This window comes from Watersipora subatra, chromosome 1 (genome assembly GCF_963576615.1).
Source record: "Watersipora subatra chromosome 1, tzWatSuba1.1, whole genome shotgun sequence".
Lineage (NCBI taxonomy): Eukaryota > Metazoa > Bryozoa > Gymnolaemata > Cheilostomatida > Watersiporidae > Watersipora > Watersipora subatra.
In genome coordinates this window covers 42,651,623-42,674,141 of record NC_088708.1, presented here as the reverse complement: position 1 = coordinate 42,674,141, position 22,519 = coordinate 42,651,623, and the positions used below count along the sequence as shown (strand labels likewise).

At 35.7% G+C, this 22,519-nt stretch overlaps 1 protein-coding gene across 1 annotated transcript; it reads left to right on the top strand.

The window, feature by feature from the left end:
- The first annotated feature begins 1,867 nt into the window (after window positions 1-1,867).
- On the top strand, window positions 1,868-22,389 carry LOC137385986 (transcription factor COE3-like). Its single transcript, XM_068072629.1, has 13 exons — window positions 1,868-2,025; window positions 2,607-2,766; window positions 3,190-3,253; window positions 5,389-5,444; window positions 6,101-6,174; window positions 8,227-8,295; window positions 10,328-10,409; window positions 11,501-11,621; window positions 14,595-14,725; window positions 14,832-15,047; window positions 16,625-16,814; window positions 18,592-18,717; window positions 21,736-22,389. Exons 1-13 carry the CDS (start codon window positions 1,868-1,870, stop codon window positions 21,840-21,842), a joined length of 1,554 nt encoding a protein of 517 aa, XP_067928730.1. The 3' UTR covers window positions 21,843-22,389.
- The last annotated feature ends 130 nt before the right edge of the window (window positions 22,390-22,519 follow it).

The following is a 22,519-nucleotide window of genomic DNA, read 5'->3' as shown; positions in this document are numbered from 1 at the left end:
TGTATGTGGTTTGTTGCCCTGTGCTACACACTTATAGTGTCTTTCGGTTGCTAAACACTAGGACATGCATTAGGAGGGCTGTCGTAGCATAATGGTCTAGAACTCCTGCTTGCTGTAAGGTGAGCAGACATCATACTCTATCCTAGAGGAGTTGCTTACTCACACACTAAGATAAACTTTTAATAAATTCAAAAGCATTTATTAGTCGCTACTTGACAAAAATTTTAGAAGTGGTTTTATGATTCGTATACTAAAGTCACAGCTTTTATATCGGAGTGCAGTAGGTCGGCCAATCATCGTGTAAATATCCCACTTGTCCAGCTTATTGGAAAGTTCGCTGTAGCTTAACACACATTAAATGAATATTTATTTATTGAAGTTCTCATATAAAATTAGAAATGAAGAGTTGCCATTATTTTTCTAGCTTACGTTCTGGCGTTCTGCTAAGAACAACCAATTACAGTAATTAGAAGGGCATCACTTCTACTTCCTTTGTAGAATTATGATTTTTGGTTATAGAAACTATTAATGGTATGCCACGCTAAAGGATTTTTGCTAGTTAGAGTTGCTTTCCCTTTAAAGGTAGCACAACTCATATTCTCATAACTTAATGTATACCTAATCATTACCGGTATGCATTGCTTATCACCTTATGAATCCACGCTGTTAGAAATACCAAAAACAATAACAGTTTAAGTTAACACTGTCTGAGAAACTGCAGAATACAAGCAAAGTATGCTGCCATATTGACCGTTAATAGTAGTCCTTGAGTTTTGCTAAAAAATATTAAAAAAGATGCAGATATAAAAAACTTTTTGTTGCTTGTTTGTTGCTATGGTGATCTGAATGCCCACTGTGAACTAAGTGTCTGATGAGTTTTTATGAAACTTTCAAAATTTGTTGAACAAATGTTAACAATCATTTTGTCACATTTTCTAAGCTATTCAACAGGTTTTGTTAGGATGTTGTAACGAATGTGCGCATTCAAACAGTTCTATACTGATCAACAAGACAACACAAAGCAATATTGCGTCTGTATTATTATTATTAATGAATTTTTTATATAAATATTGCTCATCTGAGAAAGGTCTTTCTTATTGACAAAGAATTGCTGCTAACAGTTGGAAAGTTTAGAATTCACATACAGCACTTGGTGAGTTAGCAAACCTCCCGGGTTAAATTTGGGCAAAGTAGATTAATTATTTGAAGTACTTATTCATGGGTAATAAAATTGGTAAGCGAGTTGAAGATAGAAATTTTTTTCTTGCGCCACGAGCATCAATTTCTGAATAGAAATTTGACCTACTTAAAACTGTCATTGTTTGATTACTGGTATTGACATGCCAAAAACAGACCAGCTTCCGTTCTTCCCATCCTGAGAAAATAATGCACCTTCAACTCCATGTTATAAGTTTTCGTTGTTGTTCTTCAGTGTCCACATCAAAAGCAGTTGATCACCAAATTATAGAAACGATGTATGTATGAAACAGATGGTGGCAGATGGCAACCATCCAAGCATATCCAAACTTAGCGCGTGTCCATCTAATGTGCACAGTCATATCAAAGCAAAATATCTGGTCTGGTAGCACATTTCTATAGGTGTGTAAAGAGATAAGATCAGTTGATGGGCGGGTGCAGTCGCTTCACCATTGTCTTCAATGTATACTCCAATTTTTTATTAAATTATAGGATGTTTAATTGAAATTATCATAATGTAGGCGGAGTCAGGCAAGTAATTGTGGCTGATGATTGGTGATGCATTGTCGTCTAGAATAATAACGTAACCTAATAATTCTCTATATCTCCCCTATGGGAGAGCATAAAAAGTGATTTCTGTTACACTGGCTCTACGGTGAGGAATGCACACATGTATAACATACAGGAACACAGCAGCGGCAGTGAGAGCCCAAAGGATTCTGGATCGACGCCTCAACACCACAACGCGGTAAACTCGGAGCTCATGGTCTCTCAGATGAACCCGGCAGCATGGATGCATTCTGGTTTGCCTGTCTCAGCTGCCCAGAGGTATGCAGTTAAACAATTCCCAACACTCTCCAGTATCAGTCTTTATTTTACTAATCACTTAACGACCGTGTAATAATATATTAGATGGCATTGTCTGCGCGGTCTATGGAGACCAATGTAACGCTCATTCTAGCGGCTCACCGGCCCAAATCACATTACCTGCCTGTAAGTAAGCACAATCCCCCTCGTCCCTTTTTGGGAATAGTCTGCGCACTTAATCCACTCTCTGTTCAAGAGAATATGAAAGATTAGATTAAATATGGCACAGAGGACACATGGCAATTACCGATGCCAACGGCAAATCATATTTCAATTCTCTGTCTCTGTCAGCCATGGCTAGCTGTGACAGCGTTTCTTTAGCGTCTCACAGCCTTACCTGCACTTTTCTGTTTTTGCCGGTCGCCAGATTACCTGGCTCTTTCACGGTATCTATCAAGCTCCTCCACCAGATTGATCTCACATCCTTCATACCTAGATCTGTTGAGGTTGCTGCAAATTACACGATTACTTTTAGCTTTGAGCAACTTCATCCTTCTGTTCTCTACTGTTACTACTGCTTATCTCTTCATTTTTGTTTTTAGCTCGGGGCTAGCGCGAGCACATTTCGAAAAACAACCACCCAACAATTTACGCAAAAGCAACTTTTTTCATTTTGTGCTCGCGCTTTATGACATCCATGGTCAGCCAGTCGAGATAGAAAGGACAGCATTTGTTGACTTTGTGGAGAAGGATAAGGTAGTCGTAAGTGTCGCTTAAACCTTCATTATCACATTCACGCTTGCGGTGTGTCACGCGCGACGCACCGCGCGCTACATGAACATTCATCGCAAACCGAAGCACATCTTTCTCAACCTGCTATTGTATGAACACCGATTTAATCGGTCATACAGAACGTGAAACTCTAGAGACTTCTGCTTTGGTTTATTAATATGAATGCATGACCATAGTGTACGCTATAGTTTTGTGGGAAGATTTCGATGTTCACTGACTGTCTTCTTTCGAAGTGTAGCCAGCGTACTAATGCTTGTCAGTTGTTTTAGTCCGAGCACTGCATAGTCGTATCAACCTTTCAATCATAGACCCTCTGTAGATTTCCTCGTATGGTGTGAATGATTAAAGTTTGTTTTATTCTTACCAATAAAAATCCTTGTTTGACTGTCACAGGAACAGGATATGGTCAAAACAAATAATGGAATTCACTACAGAGTACAACTTCTCTATGCCAGCGGTACGTACTGCATACGCCCACACTCACCTCTATTTGTTTATTTAACCTCAGGCTAAGTCATGCTACTGAGGTATGACTTCTCGGTTTTAAAAGTTTGTCACAATATTCTGCCGCTTGAGCAGAGTAATTTTCTCTTTACTTGTTGAGTCTGGTGCTGCCAATCGTACAGCATGCGACCTACTTTCACAAGCCTATGCGAAAGCAGCTGACAAGGCAGTCTCACTGCTTGTCAACCAGCTGGCAAAAAGAATCCTCCATGTCTTTAGTGGATACTTTCGACTATTGCTTTGCTGGCTATGCATCGATAGCAATTTGCAGCAATTTTATTACAACAAATCATACGAACAGGTTATTCGAACAACGTGGGGTTTCAATAGCATCGTGTTTATTTTTTATGTTTTTTTTGTGCTTTCTAAGCTGTTTAAAGAATCACAACATTACTAAGAGAATAGTAATATTCTTAGAATGTCAATCAAAAATAGCCATTCTTCCATACCTTCATCCAAAACATTGGAATCAGGCAGTTTTTCAACATTAGATTCCGGAAATTATCCTATTGAAATCCATATGTGGGAAAATAAACATTTAACTGGTAGATTGCAAGCATATCACCATTGAGATTAAGTAATTTTTGTAAAAAATTCCTACATTTCAAGTAAAGAATGTGATGAATATGTGCTCCATAAAATAACATACGCAAATAGATTAGTCAAATTTTATAGCCCTTGCTCTAAGACCTAAGACAGAGGCATTAAATATGTAAGCGGTTTTTGTTTGTACAAACATAGCCAATGTTATGAGTAAAATAGTAAGAGAATGTCATAAGTGCAGTATTTATCAACCATGTTGTTGAGGAAGGATGATGGTTGTTGAGGAAGGATAATGGTTGATGAGGAAGGAATACGTTATAAACTATTAACTACATAATTAGCTAAATGATATAATCCTTGAAAAATAGATATAGATAAAAAACTTTTTCTAACATAGAAACAGTTTTTAGTTTTAAAAGTTGTGAGTTGTTTTCGGTTCCTAAGGCAGCAAGAATGGTTTTAGCTTCAAAAAATGTTGTTAGTTTCCAAGTCAGCGCTAGAGTTCTCAAAGGTTGACTTTTTATAATCTCAAAAAAAACAAAGAGACTAACAAGGCTGATAGTAAGACCTTGAAAGCACTAGCTTTAAAAGTCCTAGATAATAGTCCTTTTTTAAGCTAAAGGTATTTGATATTTCTTTAAAAAAATACAAGTACATTTTAAAAATATTTTGATTTAGCTTATTAATGGACCCAATACCATATGCATAAGCTACTTATCTAGTGCTGTTTGCTCATTGGACTACTGAACTAACAGTTGTTAATATTTTTATTAGCGCACAGTTTTTCCTTATAGCCATTTGCTTCAAGGATAAACTGTGCGGCAATAAAAATGGAAAGCTGCCAAGCGCTTGCAGCTCATAGCAGCTTTCTTCTGTTATTCGATTTCTGCTTCCATTCTATGTCAAGGTCTTATGTCAGTTCTAATCAACCACTATTCTCCATATATTTAGACCGGAACACTTTTATGATTTTACTATTTATTAAGTATATATATATTATATTTATTAAATATATATAATTTTTTATAGTTTTTGGAGTTTGCTTCTTGGTTTTTTTGTCACAAAAAATTAGATTTATAGTTTGTGATAACAAAAATTATATTATAGTATATATTATTATCAAAATTATATTATATCATATGCTGTGTACTTTAAGTTACATGTATATAAAAATACTTTTGACTTGTGAGTTTGTCCAAAATAATTTTTTCCAAATAAACAGTCTAGAAAACTTTTATTTGGCAACCTAGTATCAAATGGTTTGTAAGTTATACACCAATAATAATATTAATAGTATAAACTTCATGGGCACCGCCGTGGAAATTCTCAGATGTAACACAATTAATCATAAAATTAGATCAAATTATTTTCATGTTTTGCAAGAATGGTTGAAGATGTTCAGACACATGACACACACTCTGACTCCAGCTGGCTAAGTACCCATTATAGGAGAGATGAGATCTCACAAAGCATTTACGTGTAATTATATTATTATTGATCATTATTTGTTATCATTTGAACTAAGCAAGCTGGTTTGACTTGTAGGAGTGCGTCAGGAAGAGGACTTATATGTTCGCCTCATAGACTCCGTTACCAAAGCGGTAATATTCATATTACTAATGTACATATGTTCTATGTGTATGTCTGTGCCCTTCTTCTTCATCCTCTATGCTTGCAACATTTTCTAGCCTTTCTGTGTCACACCCTTCTTGCATCATAACTATCATACAAAAGGCCTTCTATTAGTCTTTGGAGACTTATATTTGCTTATTTATTATTATTTATTGCGGTTAAACGATGAATCACATGTTATGATAAATCATAATAAGACAGTTATAATACAGTGTTATTATTTAAATCTTACATCTGTTGCAAAGCGTGGTAAAACTTTTACCTTACATTAAGTTAAATGCTGCTTAGCATTAGTAACAGTGTTCTATTGACTCGATTCTCAAAATATAATATCACCTTGAATTTTTTATTTTAAAAAGAATGTTCTAGAATTAGGAACAGTGATAAGACTGTAAATCGAGTTTTGCTCTTTACGAGGTGAAAACCTCACAATTTCAGCTAACAAACCATTAAATGATGTTTTGCAGAGCAACTCATCAGACGATGTCATGCTGGCCAGGATTGTTTTCAACGAACTGAAATATAATTTATATAAAAAGTGTAGAACACTCCATGTTATTATTAAATGTCACAAACAGATATGCTTCAAAACCTCTATTCTTAGTCAGCGTGTTTATCTTTTCAGCCAATCATATACGAAGGACAAGACAAGAATCCTGAGATGTGTAGAGTTCTTCTCACCCATGAAATCATGTGCAGGTGAGTAATAGCAGGAACTATTATACATGCTTGTTTCGTTATATCAGATCAACAGTAGCAGGACTGTTGACAGTAGTGTTGCAGGACAGTAGTGAGACATGTGGTATGTTTCACTATATGTAGGCCAATAATAGCAAACACCTGCTCATTTTATAATGCTAAAAATTCAAGATAAGTTAACATTTATGTCCAAAATATCCAATTGATCTAAAAACTGCATGTGTGTTATATTTAATAATTTAATATAAAAGAACAAGATAAATATTGTGTAAATTATGTCCATTATATCTTTTGCTGTATTACCATGCAAAATAGTAAAACATTAAAAATGGACCTCACTTTTTTACAAAAATTTTAATCAAATTATATTTAGGCCTATATTATATTTATACCATCAATCTGTGCATATTATTTTTATTATACAATGATCAGCTGCTATTTAATAAAAGTGCATCAGTCATCCTGAGAAATAGTAATTGCTGTTAAACTTCCATCTCAATGAGATCTACATTGAGCAGACCTTCACCGGAAGCTAAATGGTGATTCAGTCTTAATGAAAATTTTAACCCAACAAACAGTCTTCTCACTAATTTTCAACCGGCAATAAAACTGATTTGTTCCAGTAATTACGCTCTTCAATGTTTAGCAGTGACAGTTCTTTTTATAAATATACGGTATATATTTTAGCTTATCTCATATATCGATCTGCTAGCTTATTGCTTTGAGTGCGATGTATTGCATTAGCTTTGTTTCTGTTCAAGCCGTCATGTTAGTACCATAACTCAGTACAAAACCTCTCAATCCCCTGACAGTAGAACCTTCCGAGTTTATTCAAACACCCTACCGGTTGTATTGGGCTGACGAGAAAGCGTTACCTGTCGACAACCAAACGTTTCTATGGCGCACATGCCTGTCTTTCTCTTTGATTGTCAGGTAGAAAACCCCATGTGACCGTCTCATTATACAGAGTTGTGTTTGATCGTAGCTCTGCATAATGGCTGAAATATTCCTTAGGGCATACACACAGATGCTGTTCGCATTGTTCTACTCGTAACATATCTATTCTATGTTCTGTTTCAAGCAGGTCTAGATTAATCGTAAAATATTTTTATGATTTTTTATTTCGATGATGTGCCTGGCAGCAACGTGTGTAAATTTATATTTCATTGTTCCATTTTTAATTTAAAAAAAGATTATTCATCTTTTACTTTAAAGCAAATCTGAAATTTATCGAAAAAGCAGTTTACAAAAAATCTCTAAATATATTGGAAATTAAGATATTATATTATATCAATATATACATCCGGCATATAGTATGTGCATGGGTTATGATAATAACCACTTGAGCAAACAAATAGGGTAAAGGTCAATAAGTTTTGAGACTGTGGTCCAAGGTCTGAATTTGATGATTTTCAGCCACAGAATTCACACCATTTTTCAATGAGTTGCTGGTATATTTTATTGTACTTTTGTGATTGTTGATTTAAGATATTTTAAAGTGCATGCATATGATATGTTGCTACAAATAATTCTGTTATTATAACTTACAATTCACTATCTCGACTCCACAATACTATTAGATTACCATTTTTAAAACACTTTTGTTTAACTCACTCAATAATTTTTAATTTTTGTGTTTTCGCAATTTTTTGTCTTTTGGCTTGTAACGAAAACATAATTTTTTTGATGATTACCAATAATAAATAATTATTAATCATCAAAAAGGTTATAAATACACTATACATAAAAGGTTATACATACACTATACATAAAAGGTTATACATACACTATACATAAAAGGTTATACATACACTATACATAAAAGGTTATACATACACTATACATAAAAGGTTATACATACACTATACATAAAAGGTTATACATACACTATACATAAAAGGTTATGCATACACTATACATAAAAGGTTATACATACACTATACATAAAAGGTTATACATACACTATACATAAAAGGTTATACATACACTATACATAAAAGGTTATACATACACTATACATAAAATAAACAATGATTTTTAATTGTTTCACAGTCGCTGCTGTGACAAAAAGAGCTGTGGAAACAGAAATGAGACACCAAGTGACCCAGTAATAATAGACAGGTTGGTTGACCTACTTATAATATAGTTTTAGAAGTGCTGCCAACCTAATTGACAGCGGCATTCACATTTCTGCTGCCATTCAGAACTTTACTCATTCACATTTCTCTAAATATGAATAGGAATTGCGACTTACCATATATATTCAACCAGTTTTCGGAAATCGGTTACCTCACCCTAATATTTTTTGCACGCAATGACAGCAACTCGAATTCGCATGTAAATTGTTATACATTCAAGTTTATCGAGTACGAATTAAACCTATTTATAGCCAGGCTCATCTATTTTTAGCAGCTTTGGTGATGTTAATTGTGAAATTTTGTTTGGGGCCGTCAGGGAGACGCAAAGCTAACAAGGTTTGGTGTCATTAGTAAGCCCAAGTGCCTGACAATATGTTTGGCTGCCTGCAGGCAGCTCTCTGCGCTAGCCGATCCTGCCTGCGCACGGAGCGCTTAGATAGGATTTATTGTGACAAACAATTAGAATGTTCAATGCAATTTGCTACGGCTGGACCAGAACATGTGTTTATTTGTCCATCAAGGAGTTAAATACAAGGAGAGACAATAAGAGGGAACCTGACAGATTCAGCTAAATAGCCTCATTTAATATGATACCTTCTATTATACATCATCATACCCTCTCCCTTTCACTCTCTTAATCATACCGCTTAAGACGGATGCACCTTCATAAGTGTGCCGGCCTTTGTGTCCGCACGGGTCTTCCTTCATATCAGCGTTCACATTGGATGAGCTTAACGAACCTATAACCGGGTGACAGATGTGTGCATCCAACCTCAGCCATTAAACATTATTTTACAAAACATTTTATTGCTATTAGCAGCGATCAACTGTGAGGAGTGACAATAAGCTTTCCTGGCCGAAATTCAGTGCAGAGATAAGCATCACCATTATTACAGGCTATATTTTCACTGCAGCTGTTTACAAACAATACGGAGATGCGCATAAAAACGTATCACGAAAGCAATCAGTGTTCATAGAAAATCTCTTTGTCACCTCCGACACCTGTGCACTCCAACTTACGTTAGTCAGTTTGCCGTGAGTTAGAGAGAAATAAATAACGATAATTTGCTAATGGCGCTTATTGTTAGATAAAAAAATTGGAACGAATGGATGATGGAGGAGAGATAGTCTTAGTGTTATTTGTTCAACAGCTCTCGCAACAGGCCAGCTATTAGAATATTAATAACTAACATGGCGTAGGATTTGAGTCTCGCTGTCATTTCTAGAGCAGGTAAACTATCGCTTGGCCCCGCAATCGATGATGCTGAATTATATTATATTATTTACGTATGAGTCTCTTGGGACTGCTAGCAGGTCGTGTCTTTCATTCGAATACTACTAATCACATACTAGCCGCTCTCTCGTTTACCTTTCGTCGCCAAATTAATTTTTTATCGAATTGTTTAAAGTTTTCTGCCACTTCATACAATGCGCAGTATACACCTACTGTAACACTTGTACTCGAGTTCATTTTCATATAGGCAATCAGAGAATAAAAGTTATTAAAAAGTATGTTTGGCGCTGTACTAACCTAGCAAAAATTGACACTGTTAATCTGGTGGTTGCCTCCTCTCTGGGATAGCCGGGCCTCAACCACTTGTGGAACATCCTTAGAGATTTCTGGAATGTTTATAGTGTATTAAGTCAGGAAGAGCCTTGGACAATGAGGCGCCAGGGGAGTTGCTTGGTATCCCAGAGCAGTGCCATCACGTGGCACAGTCACTTTCCTCTACTCCAGTCTCACTATGCAGTAGAAATAGAAGCTGGAGAGATGGATAATTTGATTTTCTTTCATTTATAACCGTGATGAATCTAATTATTCGAGTCCATTACTGATACGGCCAGTGATAGCCGTGTGTCGTATGGCTACATCATCCGTAGCATAGCTGGGTGTATAGCCATAGACTCCTAAACTCATAGCGAGCAGATGGCAAATGAAACCACTTACAGTAGTTTGTCAGGTCAGCCCAGTTATGATGTCAGTGACTCACCCGTCCGTTCTTCTTCTTTTCTAGATTCTTCTTGAAGTTTTTTATGAAATGCAATCAAAATTGTCTAAAGAATGCAGGAAATCCGAGAGACATGCGTCGTTTTCAGGTATGTAATACCAAACCTTTTGGGCTAAACCAAACCTTTTAGGCTAAACCTTGAGGCTATAGGAGGCCAGAAGGCTAGACTAAACTATGACACCTCTCATAGTATTCTAGTTTTATGTGGTTTTATTTTAGAGAGGTCCTTATTTTATACAGCAGCAATATTAAAATATTAAATATCAAAACTTGTTGACCTCTTATATAAAATTTGTCAGATTAAAGGCTAGAAACTTTCCTCTTTTTTAAGTGGGCTAAAGTCGGCAAAAAGGTTACGATAATCAGGGCGTATGTAAATACAAACATTAAGTGTTTTTGGAAGGCCATACAACGAAATAGACCTGTTTAGAACCCTTTTAACATTTGCTTCAATAAGTTATACATCTGTGCTCTCTTCAATATATGAGATGGAGGGATAAAAGTTTTCGCTCCAGGGTTATGTTACTTCCCATTTTGCCAATTCTGTTGAGATTATTGTTATTAGCATTAGACATCATTGTTATTAGCATTAAAATGTGATGTATTAGTTGTATAAAGTTATATTATTTGTATATATCTTTTTACTAATAGGCCTATGTACATTTATTGCTAATATTTACGCAGTGCTATACACAATATATTAATGGATTAAGTACTGTATAATAATCTCAACTGAATATGTTTTCGTTTAGTAAAACAGGCTGTTGCATTTTTACCATAAAAAGAAATGTAGTCCTGCTGTTCCATGTATTGGTGAAAGAAAGATACAGATTTTGTTGCCGAAAATGTAAAAATATTTAAATGATGTTTATGTTTAGTTTCAAAGCACCGGTTTTTGATTAAAGTTTTTTGATCATCATTTAAAAAAATTGATAGTTTCGTTGATTTGAAACTCGGATAAACCACCAGTACAGAAGCACCATTTCAACTAACCCATTATACACATTATGTGGTAGTTGCAAGATACGAATTACTCTCTAATCTAGTTTCGATGTCTCACTATTTTTTCAGATGCCAGAACTGATTTAGGGCCATGTCAAAAGTGGAGGTTAGGTCAATGACCTGTAGTTCATAGCTTTAAGACCACCGCTTCACATAACTTTTTCACTTTAATTGTAGGTAGCTGTTTCTGGTACTATATGCGTAGATGGACCACTTCTCACAGTCTCTGATAACATGTTTGTTCATAATAATTCTAAACACGGAAGGAAAGCAAGACGTCTCGACCCTACTGAAGGAGGTAAACTAACATTCTAGCAAAGTCTTCTTAGAACATGTTCTTGTGGTGACTTCAGTGAGTCCGTGTTAATCACTGTGTTCCCGTGTCTCAAAGCTATTTTTAAGAGTTACTTTCCCTTGAAGATGTAAATGCAGGCGTGTTTTCATCCTATCAGAGAAGATCCTTTGTAACAAGATTTCTTATTATAGAGGTGTTCATCTATTCAATGACACATTTAGTTCTCAAATTGTGTGAATAGTTTTGCTACTAATGCACAATTGTGTAGACAATTCCTATTATTTACACGCCAGATTTACAAATTCAGTGAATTGCTGAAATCTGGCTTTTCTGGCATTTCTGAGAGGTTGAGAGGTTCACGGAAAATCTGTGTATGTGATAGATAAATTTAGATTGTACAGTTGTTAACCAATCAGACTATATATAGCGATATCTGCTTATTTTGGAGGTTATTTGTATTTAATAATTTAGTAGGATCAGCTGTTTACAGTTTTACTTTTAATTAAGTAGAAAAAAAATTAATTAAACTAATATCAATGGCTACCATAGCAATTATGTCATGTCATCTGAATACAAACAAGGTATCACTTCCTGTGTAGGACTCACTCATCAAACAATAAATTTTACAAGAAATATTACATTTGAAGTTTACACATCCAAGTTACACAGTTTACAGATTACAGAAGTTTACACATCCATGTTTACACATTTGAAGTTTACACATACAAAATCTTCGAACGTTTACGTTTAATTCTTCCAATGTGAATGTTACGAACTACTCTGTAACCTACTTTCTGCCATCTTCAAAACAAAAAATTTTTTTAATGTTAATGTATTTTACCAAAACAAAATTAAGAAAGTTAAAAACTTAGACTTTTGATTTGCACTCATGGCTTGTCATTGAGGCGCTTCACGGTATCACCAATCTGCCAAAGTTGGATTTTATAAAAATGATTAATCTTTCAAGTCTGAGATGTGTAAAAGTGCTTCAAGGCATCATCAATCTGTCATACGTGATGTGAAGTATTTTGTGGCATCATCAACCCGCCATTGTAAGGTGATGTGGAGGTTTTTTAGGCATCATCAACCCGCCATTGTAAGGTGATGTGGAGGTGTTTTAGGCATGACCAAGCTACCAAAATTAGATAACCTAGACGTAACAAACCGCAGAAATAAAAGCTCAGAACTGACCAGGAAATGTTTGTTTTTAGGAAACTATGACCGGGGTTACTTCATGTAGGCTGAGTTATTTACTTGTCATACAAACATTACTTGACTAGAGAAATGCCAGTCCACGGTTCTGCTCCTTCCCACGGGACCACTTAGCAACTCCCCTACATTATCAGTCATTTCTTCAACCACCCACAATGAGACCTACTTTTTGTAAACATAAAAATTGGAGAGTGTTACTCTAGGGCTACGGGTCAGTTTATGCTCTCGGATACTCGTAATGTAAAATGGCTGTTGGCCATGGTCGTACAAGCCTTCGAGTCATTCGGTCAGATATGATTCATTCTGGCAGACTGTCAATATTTGTGGTATTTGCAGGCTAGTCAGCCAATTAGCTGCTATTGCCCTTGAATCAATGTGCCTAGGACAAGGTTTAGGAATCAATTACCTTGTTCCTTTCAGTAACGTGCGTCATAATATAACCTTGCAACATATTACAAAATATAATAGATATATAACTATGCTTCTATATGATAATATATGCACTATCAACGTATATTAAATATGTTGTTTTTTATTCCGTGACACGAACGTACTACATCCACCATCGTATGTTTCGGTCTATAAACTTTCTGTTACTACACCCTTCAATTCACCATCCCGACTCCTCAACAATACTATTAGATTACCAACTTTTAAAACACTTTTGTTCAACTCACTCAATAATTCCTAATTTCTGTCTTCTTATTTTTGTTTTGACATGTAATAAAAAACATCAATTTTGTTGATGATTGCCGATGTCAATCCTAAGTTATACATACATATATACATGTATTCTACATGTAAATACTTGTACATGTAAAATAAGTGATATGAAACCAGGCTCATAGTACCATATATTGTATTATACTATAATATACTTTATTATAAGTATTTCACATAATAGTATACTTTTTAATTTCATATCACATTGTTTTACTCTAAATTAAATTTTGTTGTTTTGGACTTCAAATTTACTGTACATTATATTGTGTTATACTAGTTGTTATGCGTGATCCTTATAACATCCTCATAAAAATGTAAAGTAAAGAATTTGTAGCAGGAGTTGTCAGGCTCTGGAATAAGCTTTGACTAGTTGTTGTGATACAGTGATACATATGTTGAGCAGCGCTCTTTCGAATGCAAGTGATTTGAATTTGGATATTAAATTCATGGCTCATTGTTGGTAACTGGTACTGCAGACAGGACTGCACCACTGATAATCAGTGAAGCTAGTTTTTTTCCTTGTCTGGCAACAGCAGCGTGCTGACCATATCATTGTCACCTGCTGTCATTTTGAGTTATTGTTGTATTTTAGTTTTTAATTATTGCCAATACACATCGCTAGATGTCTTTTTAAACTGTTAAAATTAATTTGCTTTACTAGAACGTACATGACCTGAAGTCATTAAAGGAGGTAAAGTTAGTTCATGTTTTTTGCACAACCTGTTTGTTATATTGATATAGAGGCTGTAACCTGTAGCCTGTAAGATTTGACTAAAAAATCAACCTTTGTTTGGTTTCTTACCATAATGATATTTGCTCAGCAAAACATACCAGCAAAACATAAAAAACTTCTCAAAAGGTTTAGGGAATTTAAGAATTCATAACGGTGAGCAGGTTATCTTATTGGCTTAAAGCACAGGAAATTGTCTCTTATGATATAATGTAACACATTTAAGTACATTATGTTTCTATATGTTATATTGTATCACAGATTTTTCATGTTATATTAGAACAATTTTTATTATTACTTTGATTTTACAGCTGCTCCTTGTATCAAGGCCATCTGTCCGAGCGAAGGATGGACTAGCGGTGGTTCGACCGTCATGATCATCGGTGATAACTTCTTTGAAGGTCTCCAAGTGGTCTTTGGTTCTATGACTGTGTGGAGTGAGGTTTGTACTGTTTCCGTTTTATACTATGAGAATTGTACGAATTGTCGGGCAAAGGTGCTGAGCAGAAGAGATCTGATGAATAATGTGAGTTTCTCTTGACTTTCAGATGATCACCCATCATGCAATTCGAGTCATGGCACCCCCTAGACATATTCCTGGGGTTGTCGAGGTGACACTCTCCTATAGAAGCAAGCAGTTCTGCACGGGAGCACCAGGGCGCTTTGTTTATACAGCTTTGGCAGAACCAACTATAGATTACGGATTTCAACGTCTGGTGAAACTCATACCGCGCTACCCTGGTGACCCTGAGAGATTGCCTAAGGTATTCACCTGTCAATGTTGGCGTATTTTTACTTGCCTCTCACTCAGTCTCTCTTTTTACTTGCTCTTTCTCCCTCTTTCTGTCTTTCTCTCTTTCCCTCTCTCCAACTCTCTCTCTCTTTTGGCTATCTCACTTTCTCTCTCACTCACTCACTCACTCTCTCTCTCTCTCTTTTGGCTATCTCCCTCTCTCTCCCTCCCTCTCCCTCCCTCCCCCTCCCTCCCCCTCCCTCCCCCTCCCTCCCTCCCTCTCTCCCTCCCTCCCTCTCTCCCTCTCTCCCTCTCTCCCTCTCTCCCTCTCTCCCTCTCCCTCTCTCTCTTTTGACTATCTCACTTTCTCTCTAACCCCTCTATTTTCTTTTTTCATCTCGATTTTGTCTCTTTTCCTCTCTGTTTCTTTCTCACTCTCTCTCTTTTGAATCTCCCACCTTCTCTCTTTATCTTCTTCTTTCTCTATCTCTTCTCTCTCCATTCTCTCTCTCAAGCTCTCGCCCGCTCTACTTCCATCTTCTCTGTCTTCTCGTCCTCTCATGTTTTTTTGCATTCTCTCTTTTCCTCAGTAAGCCTGTATAATGTTTTGTACAAAGCCTTTCTTCTACTTTGTCTTCTGGTTGATTGATTAATAAGAAAAAACATTTTGCTTTCAAATAGCTGTACATATTTTATTAAATGAAACGTAACTGAGGTGACAAGGTTGTTAGTAAGCAGCGAGCTAGCCAAGTTGAGATCAAATGAGAGCCTTAGTTACTACAGTTACAAATTATACCATGAAAACATCCATTTTATCCTTTTGTATTTTGTTCTTTTCTTTACTTTACTTACAAAGTTTAAACACTTATTCATACCTTTTTTATATATAAAACTAGTCGAATTCCAGCATTGCACCTGTATTAAAAAACAGCTCATAAACAGTTGCAGGTAATGTAGTTGCCTGCCACTTGCCATTAACTTGGCACATTGCCAATGGCTAACTTGAGTACGCTAGTATTGCTAAACTTACTAATAAGAGCCGTGAGAGCAAGCATAAAACAGTGTTGCGCCGTAACGCAGAGCGGTATGAGTATTTTCACCCAGATAGCAACATAAATCGCCCAATGAATTCATCAACTCATGTAGCTGAATGGTTTAGCATACCATCTGGGGAAGGGGAGGTTCCGAGATCAAACCATCTGTGGTACGGATTCTTCATTGCAAGGTTTTAATAGCTATAGCTGGACACACCGATATCCGAACAGATGACAAATTTTGAGATTTGTATATATAGCTTAAGGTAGTTGAATACAAACTTCACATGATGCTTTACCTTGTCAAAAGTGTTGTGAGAAAGATGACAACACTTATCTTTTATGAAAGCGACTGATCGGGTACCAAGTTTTGAAGCATCATGCGTGCCCGCTTATTCTGTTGTGCTATGAAAATAGCTCGTGCTAGATTGCTGTTTGTTGTTTTAATAGCTACAATGTATAGCTGGACAGGCAGACATCCGAACAGATGACAAATTTTGACAAAACATATTAAACCCATATTTGAGCGATTTTTCTCAAAGAACTCTATTATTATTATTATTATTTGTTACAGGAAATAGTCCTGAAGAGAGCGGCTGACCTAGCTGAAGCTCTGTACAGCACCGGCGTGCCAGGACGTGGAAACCTACCTCAGTCACGGTCACCAACTATGCCTACAACAGCTATGTCTAATTATAATGGCTACAACAGCCAACTCGCTGTTACTGAGCATGACCCTTCAAACAATGGCCAATGGAAGGATGGTAAGAATAGAGAATAAATACAAACGGAAATACGTGTATAGTGTGTAGCACATATAGATAGGATTATTGAATGAGTGCATATATACTTGAGTATAACATTTGTATACACTATATTCATGAGTATAGCACTCGGGTATTTGTGCAGAAAAATAGGATGAATGCATATGTACAGGAGTATAGCATGTGTACATATGTACATTAGAATAGTACTTATACATATATACAAAAGTGTAACATCTGTACAAATATACAGTAGTCAAGCATATATGCAAATATACAGTAGTATAAAATATATACATGTACATATTTATATATGCAGGGATTATAACACACATACATACACACAGCGTATGTACATATATGCAGTAGTATAGCCTATATACATATATACAGGAGTATAGCCTATGTAAATATATACAGGAGTATGGCCTATGTACATATATACAGAATTATAGCCATGTACATATATACAGGAGTATAGCCTATGTACATATATACAGAAGTACGGCCTATATACATATATACAGAATTATAGCCTATGTACATATATACAGAAGTATGGCCTATATACATATATACAGAATTATAGCCTATATACATATATACAGGAGTATAGCCTATGTAAATATATACAGGAGTATGGCCTATGTACATATATACAGAAGTATAGCCTATGTACATATATACAGAAGTATGGCCTATATACATATATACAGAATTATAGCCTATGTACATATATACAGGAGTATAGCCTATGTAAATATATACAGGAGTATGGCCTATGTACATATATACAGAAGTATAGCCTATGTACATATATACAGAAGTATGGCCTATATACATATATACAGAATTATAGCCTATGTACATATATACAGGAGTATAGCCTATGTACATCTACATATATATTTCTCAAAGTATGTCGGTATGTCTGTCTGCATTCTGGCTATAGCTATTATTAGAATAACTGTAGCTAGACAACAATGCTGACAAACGTCATGGGGTACAGTCATTAGAAGCCTAGCAGCTTACTACAATTTTCCATTGGTAATGTGCCAGGCTAATAGCTTGAAAGTTACAGGTGTTTGACAAAGTTTTAAAACCTTTACAGTTGTTTTGATTTTTCTCTTAATTTATTTCAACTACACAAAAAAACTTCTCTCACGATATGTAGTTTGAAAGTAAGAATGGGAAATGTTGTATATGTTAAATACAAATCAATTTTTTGTCCAGACTATTTTATTACCCGGGCAATGTCGGGTAGCACAGCTAGTTTATATATATACAATAAGAATGTGCATATATGTACAATAAGAACATAGAGTGAACGGAGAAAAGCACGAAGTAAGCAGAAAAGATATTTCACCTTATATCAAAGAATTCTCTCTTTCGTTGTGTTACTTAGTTGAACAGGTACATTGCTAGAAAGCATAACTTAACATACTAAACTTGTCACAGGGGATTGCACTAGTCCCTTGGCTCACTCCTTGTCATGAATGTAAATGTGCTAAACATGTTTACTTTTTGCTACGAATATGCAAGCTTCCTTTACAGAATATTCCTCCATATTTGCATTATGCTCGGCAATCAGCTCCCCATGCTGAATACTAAACTAGTCATCTTCATCCTCTCCATCTCCTACCAGCAGCGCGCATTCCTAATCACCACCTTGGGACTCAGTCTAAATCGAGCAGTATTTTAATTAGCGACTATCCTATTTGCAACGCGCTTGTAATCCGTGCTTGTCTGACCTTTAGTATTGTATGAACCACTTTAGCTTATGATGTGCGGTCAGGCCACCAAATGTCACCGACGGGACGAGGTTATACCGCGTCTGGCTACAACAGTACAGGATCGTATGGTTACACGAGCATGAGCCATTCCGGAACAGACTACCCTCAAGGTGGGTGAGGCTGTCGGCAGAGTACTTCATGCTTTCACTATTGTGCTCACTGCTAGCTGTCATTATACTTTCTCTGGCTTGTGTCAGCAGTTGCTCAACTAGTATCAGTTACATGCGTAAGTCAGTCTACTTTGCTATGCTGCCAAGTGATCATATTAAAACACAGTCTCAACTGTTTTTATAGCTTTACATATTTCCAGTTTACACAGTTTCAGCCTGTTGTACATTACGTTAGCTTGTGTCAGCAGCAGTGTCAGCAGCGGCAGCAGATGAGTGTAAGTGTAGAGAGCTGACCTTTCTTATCAAGATTCAAATGCTAAATAGTTTTAACAACTTGCTGCTAAGTTTATTATCATTAATATTTTTACTTCTAAAGTAGGAAAATTATCAACTTGTTCACAGAACATTGGTGAAAACTTTTTTAGCAAGTTTAGGTCACAGCTCATTAACTGAGTCCTAAATATATAAATTAATAAACAGTGATTGCTAGTAACTTTTAGCGATTACTTTCTATGAAACACAAAATCAGGAGTTGCCTTCTCATTAATTTCAACTAACATCAGATAAAGAGCTAACAACTCTGTATTTAATGAATTATAATTTGCTAATACTCTGGCAGTCCGGAGTGCTGTGAGAGATCACCAGGTGTTTCGATAAAGCACAGAGAATAACTATCTTCACTACAATTCTGAAATGACGAAAGGTGATTGATAGGCGCAAGTGTCCGAGCGCCCACCTACCAAGAAGGTGATTAATAGGCGCAAGTGTCGGAGTGGCCACCTACCAAGAAGGTGATTAATAGGCGCAGGTGTCGGAGTGACCACCTACCAAGCGGAATGTCACGAGTTCGAATCCTCTTTATAGCGATCTTTTATGTCAACATCTAACCGTGGCTTTGGACAAGCGAACACAGCTCTTATTATAATAAAGATAGTCGTTGGCTGAATTGTTACTATAATAAGAACCGTGCCCATCCGTCTGTCTGGAGCCACCTTGGAAGGTTGAGAAAAATATTGCATCACACTAGGTTGGAGAGCCTGACATTTAGCTTGATAGACTGATGCCCAATAACTTGCACCAATCAATCACCTTCAGCCTTTTGCAATCATTGTATGTATAGTTATTAGACCCGACCATCTCTCACAGCACATTAGACTGCACGGGTTCTTGTTTAAATAATTGCTTGTTCTGAAAAATTATTCCAAAAATTGTTTGATTTGAACATGTGGCAAATAGGTGCGGCGTTTAGCTAATCATAATGGAAACTTATTGCTAAAAATTTGTGGAAACATGGAGACTGTAATCCTTTGTATCCTTCCACAAAACAATTTCTTCTAGAAAGATTTGCAGTTAGTTCTCACATTGTGTCATTGACACAAGTGGTTCTCAGCCAATGGCCAATTAGTGCCACATTGACCATAAAGTTACCGCTTGCCATGCTGTTGGGGAATAAATAATCTAGTATTTGTTATTTGAATTAATAGGGTGTTCCAAAGCAGTTTAGATCGTAAGCCCTTTATACCAGCTGGTTGTAAACAGAACAACTTGGACCCTGTACTCGATTGCAGTTTGCTCGTTTTAAGCCACCAGGTTTTACTTAGTTCAAATCTGATTATAGCCAAGGTATGTTTAGCCATGTGGAAATATAAATTTTATCAACTGCTGCCTGTTGACTGCTTTCAATATTGCAAACATTTTTTTAACTGAAACATATTGTTGTACAACTGCTTTCTACTTGTACCCGATCATTTAGCATGTTGTTATGATGACACATTTCTCCCCTGCGTTCTGTATACTATGTTGTTACTTTGCTTTGTTGTGTATGCCTAGTCGTGCTATCTGTTGTTGCAGCTGTAAAACTCAAGTCGGTTGAGCGGTGCTGGCCTCAAGGCCACTATATGGCCATATCTGAGCACACGCAGGAAGTACATAGCCCCTCCAGTCATAGCTTATCTAGTATTAGTATTGAAGTTAGTATCTTAATATTCTTTTCTTGCCTAACAATGCGCCTTTTCATTTTATATATGAGTTTTTTTACTGTCATATTTCATGTGCACACGCGCCATGAGTCGCCAAAAAAATAAACATTTGACTGCATAATCAGTTAACCTTTGTTAACTAATCAGTTAACAAATGTTAACATTTGTTAACTGTGATCTGTTAACATTTGAATGCATTATCTAAACTTTGGAACAGTATTGCATAACATAAACGAATGTTCTGTCTACACCTTTTCTCTATATAGTAAGACTTTTGCACATGCGATATGTTTATGACACTGTTTCATCAAATTCACTAATCTTATGTTGTTATATCAATTTTTAACACTGATAGTTACTTCTATATACAAATACTGACAACAAATTTTGTCACTTTAATGTTTATACACTAATGGTAGAAGTTTTGTAAAACTCTATGTGCATCACACATCTCACTTAGTATGTCTTATGTTTATCAGGTCACACGTCTTACTTAAGCAGTATTTTTTCTGTTTTTCAAGTCAATCTGTATATCAGGCCATGCATGTAACTAAGTATTTTTTAGGTTTATTCGATTACACGTCTAACTTAGATATAATGTATTTTGTTTATCAGGTCACATATTTCATTTAGGTAGTATGTTTTTCTTTATATCAGGTCATGCATCTCACTTAGTATGTTTTTATTTATTAGGTCACGAATCTCACTTATATCACTTAGATAGTATTACATTTACTTACCAGGCGACACACAAGTTTAATACATTTAGCTTATCCCGCAGTCATATTGCTTGGCTGTTATCCTTTTTTATGAAATTTTTGTACAACGAACTATCTTAAGCAGCAATATAAACATAACATATAATTAAATGTAGCAGGTACAAGTTTCTCAACTACATAAGTTGTGTGTTCTTATACTATAAAGATTTGTAACCTGCTACACTAAGAACTGTTTGGCTACAAACAATATTTAGCGCTGTTCATGTTTGATTTCATACCGTGAAAATATGAATAAGTTAATTTGTTTTAAAATCTTTTAGGGCTCAGTGGAATAGTGCCAGCACCATTTGGCAGCAGCAATCCATTTGGACTCACCTCTGGACCGGGTCAAAGCTATGGCAGCAACATCATAAGTCCGACAAAATAACCTTGTATAGCAATAACAATGACAATTTTTGCGGCTCATCTCTTTCATTGCATTGCCTATTTTCACACACATCTAATATGTACTTAGTCGCAATGTATCAATGTCAATGATTGTCTTACCTCTAAAATTGAGAAGACAACTCCCACTCTGTGTCATTCAAACATTGATACCAGTGGATTGCATAACCATGACAGTCATTAATCTCTAACTGTTTATATGAATCTCAACCATTTTTCTTATTTTATGACAGATCCAATAATTTTATTTTGAAATCTATACCATGACAGTTTGTTGACCAAGACAGATGTTTACTATTTCATCATTGCTTTCATCATTCTATTCCTTTCCTTGCATTGTCATCTAGCAATTTTCATTATTTATGGAACAAAGTTAGTGCTTATTAAACCCTATCTTTCTTGAGACCTTTTGCAATCATTAGACATTCACAACAATATATACTTCTTTTTTTAATTATGATTGTATAATGTGTAAACATTTATTTATGACTAATTTTATTTATTTCCATTTACTTGCTACATTTACTTGTACCGCCTTAGTCATTTTTGTAATTTTTATTTCTTTATTGCCTTGAAGATATATACAGTATAATGACACCACATACCTTCAAGATATATACAATATCATGGCATCACATTCTTTAAAGCTGTATAGTACAG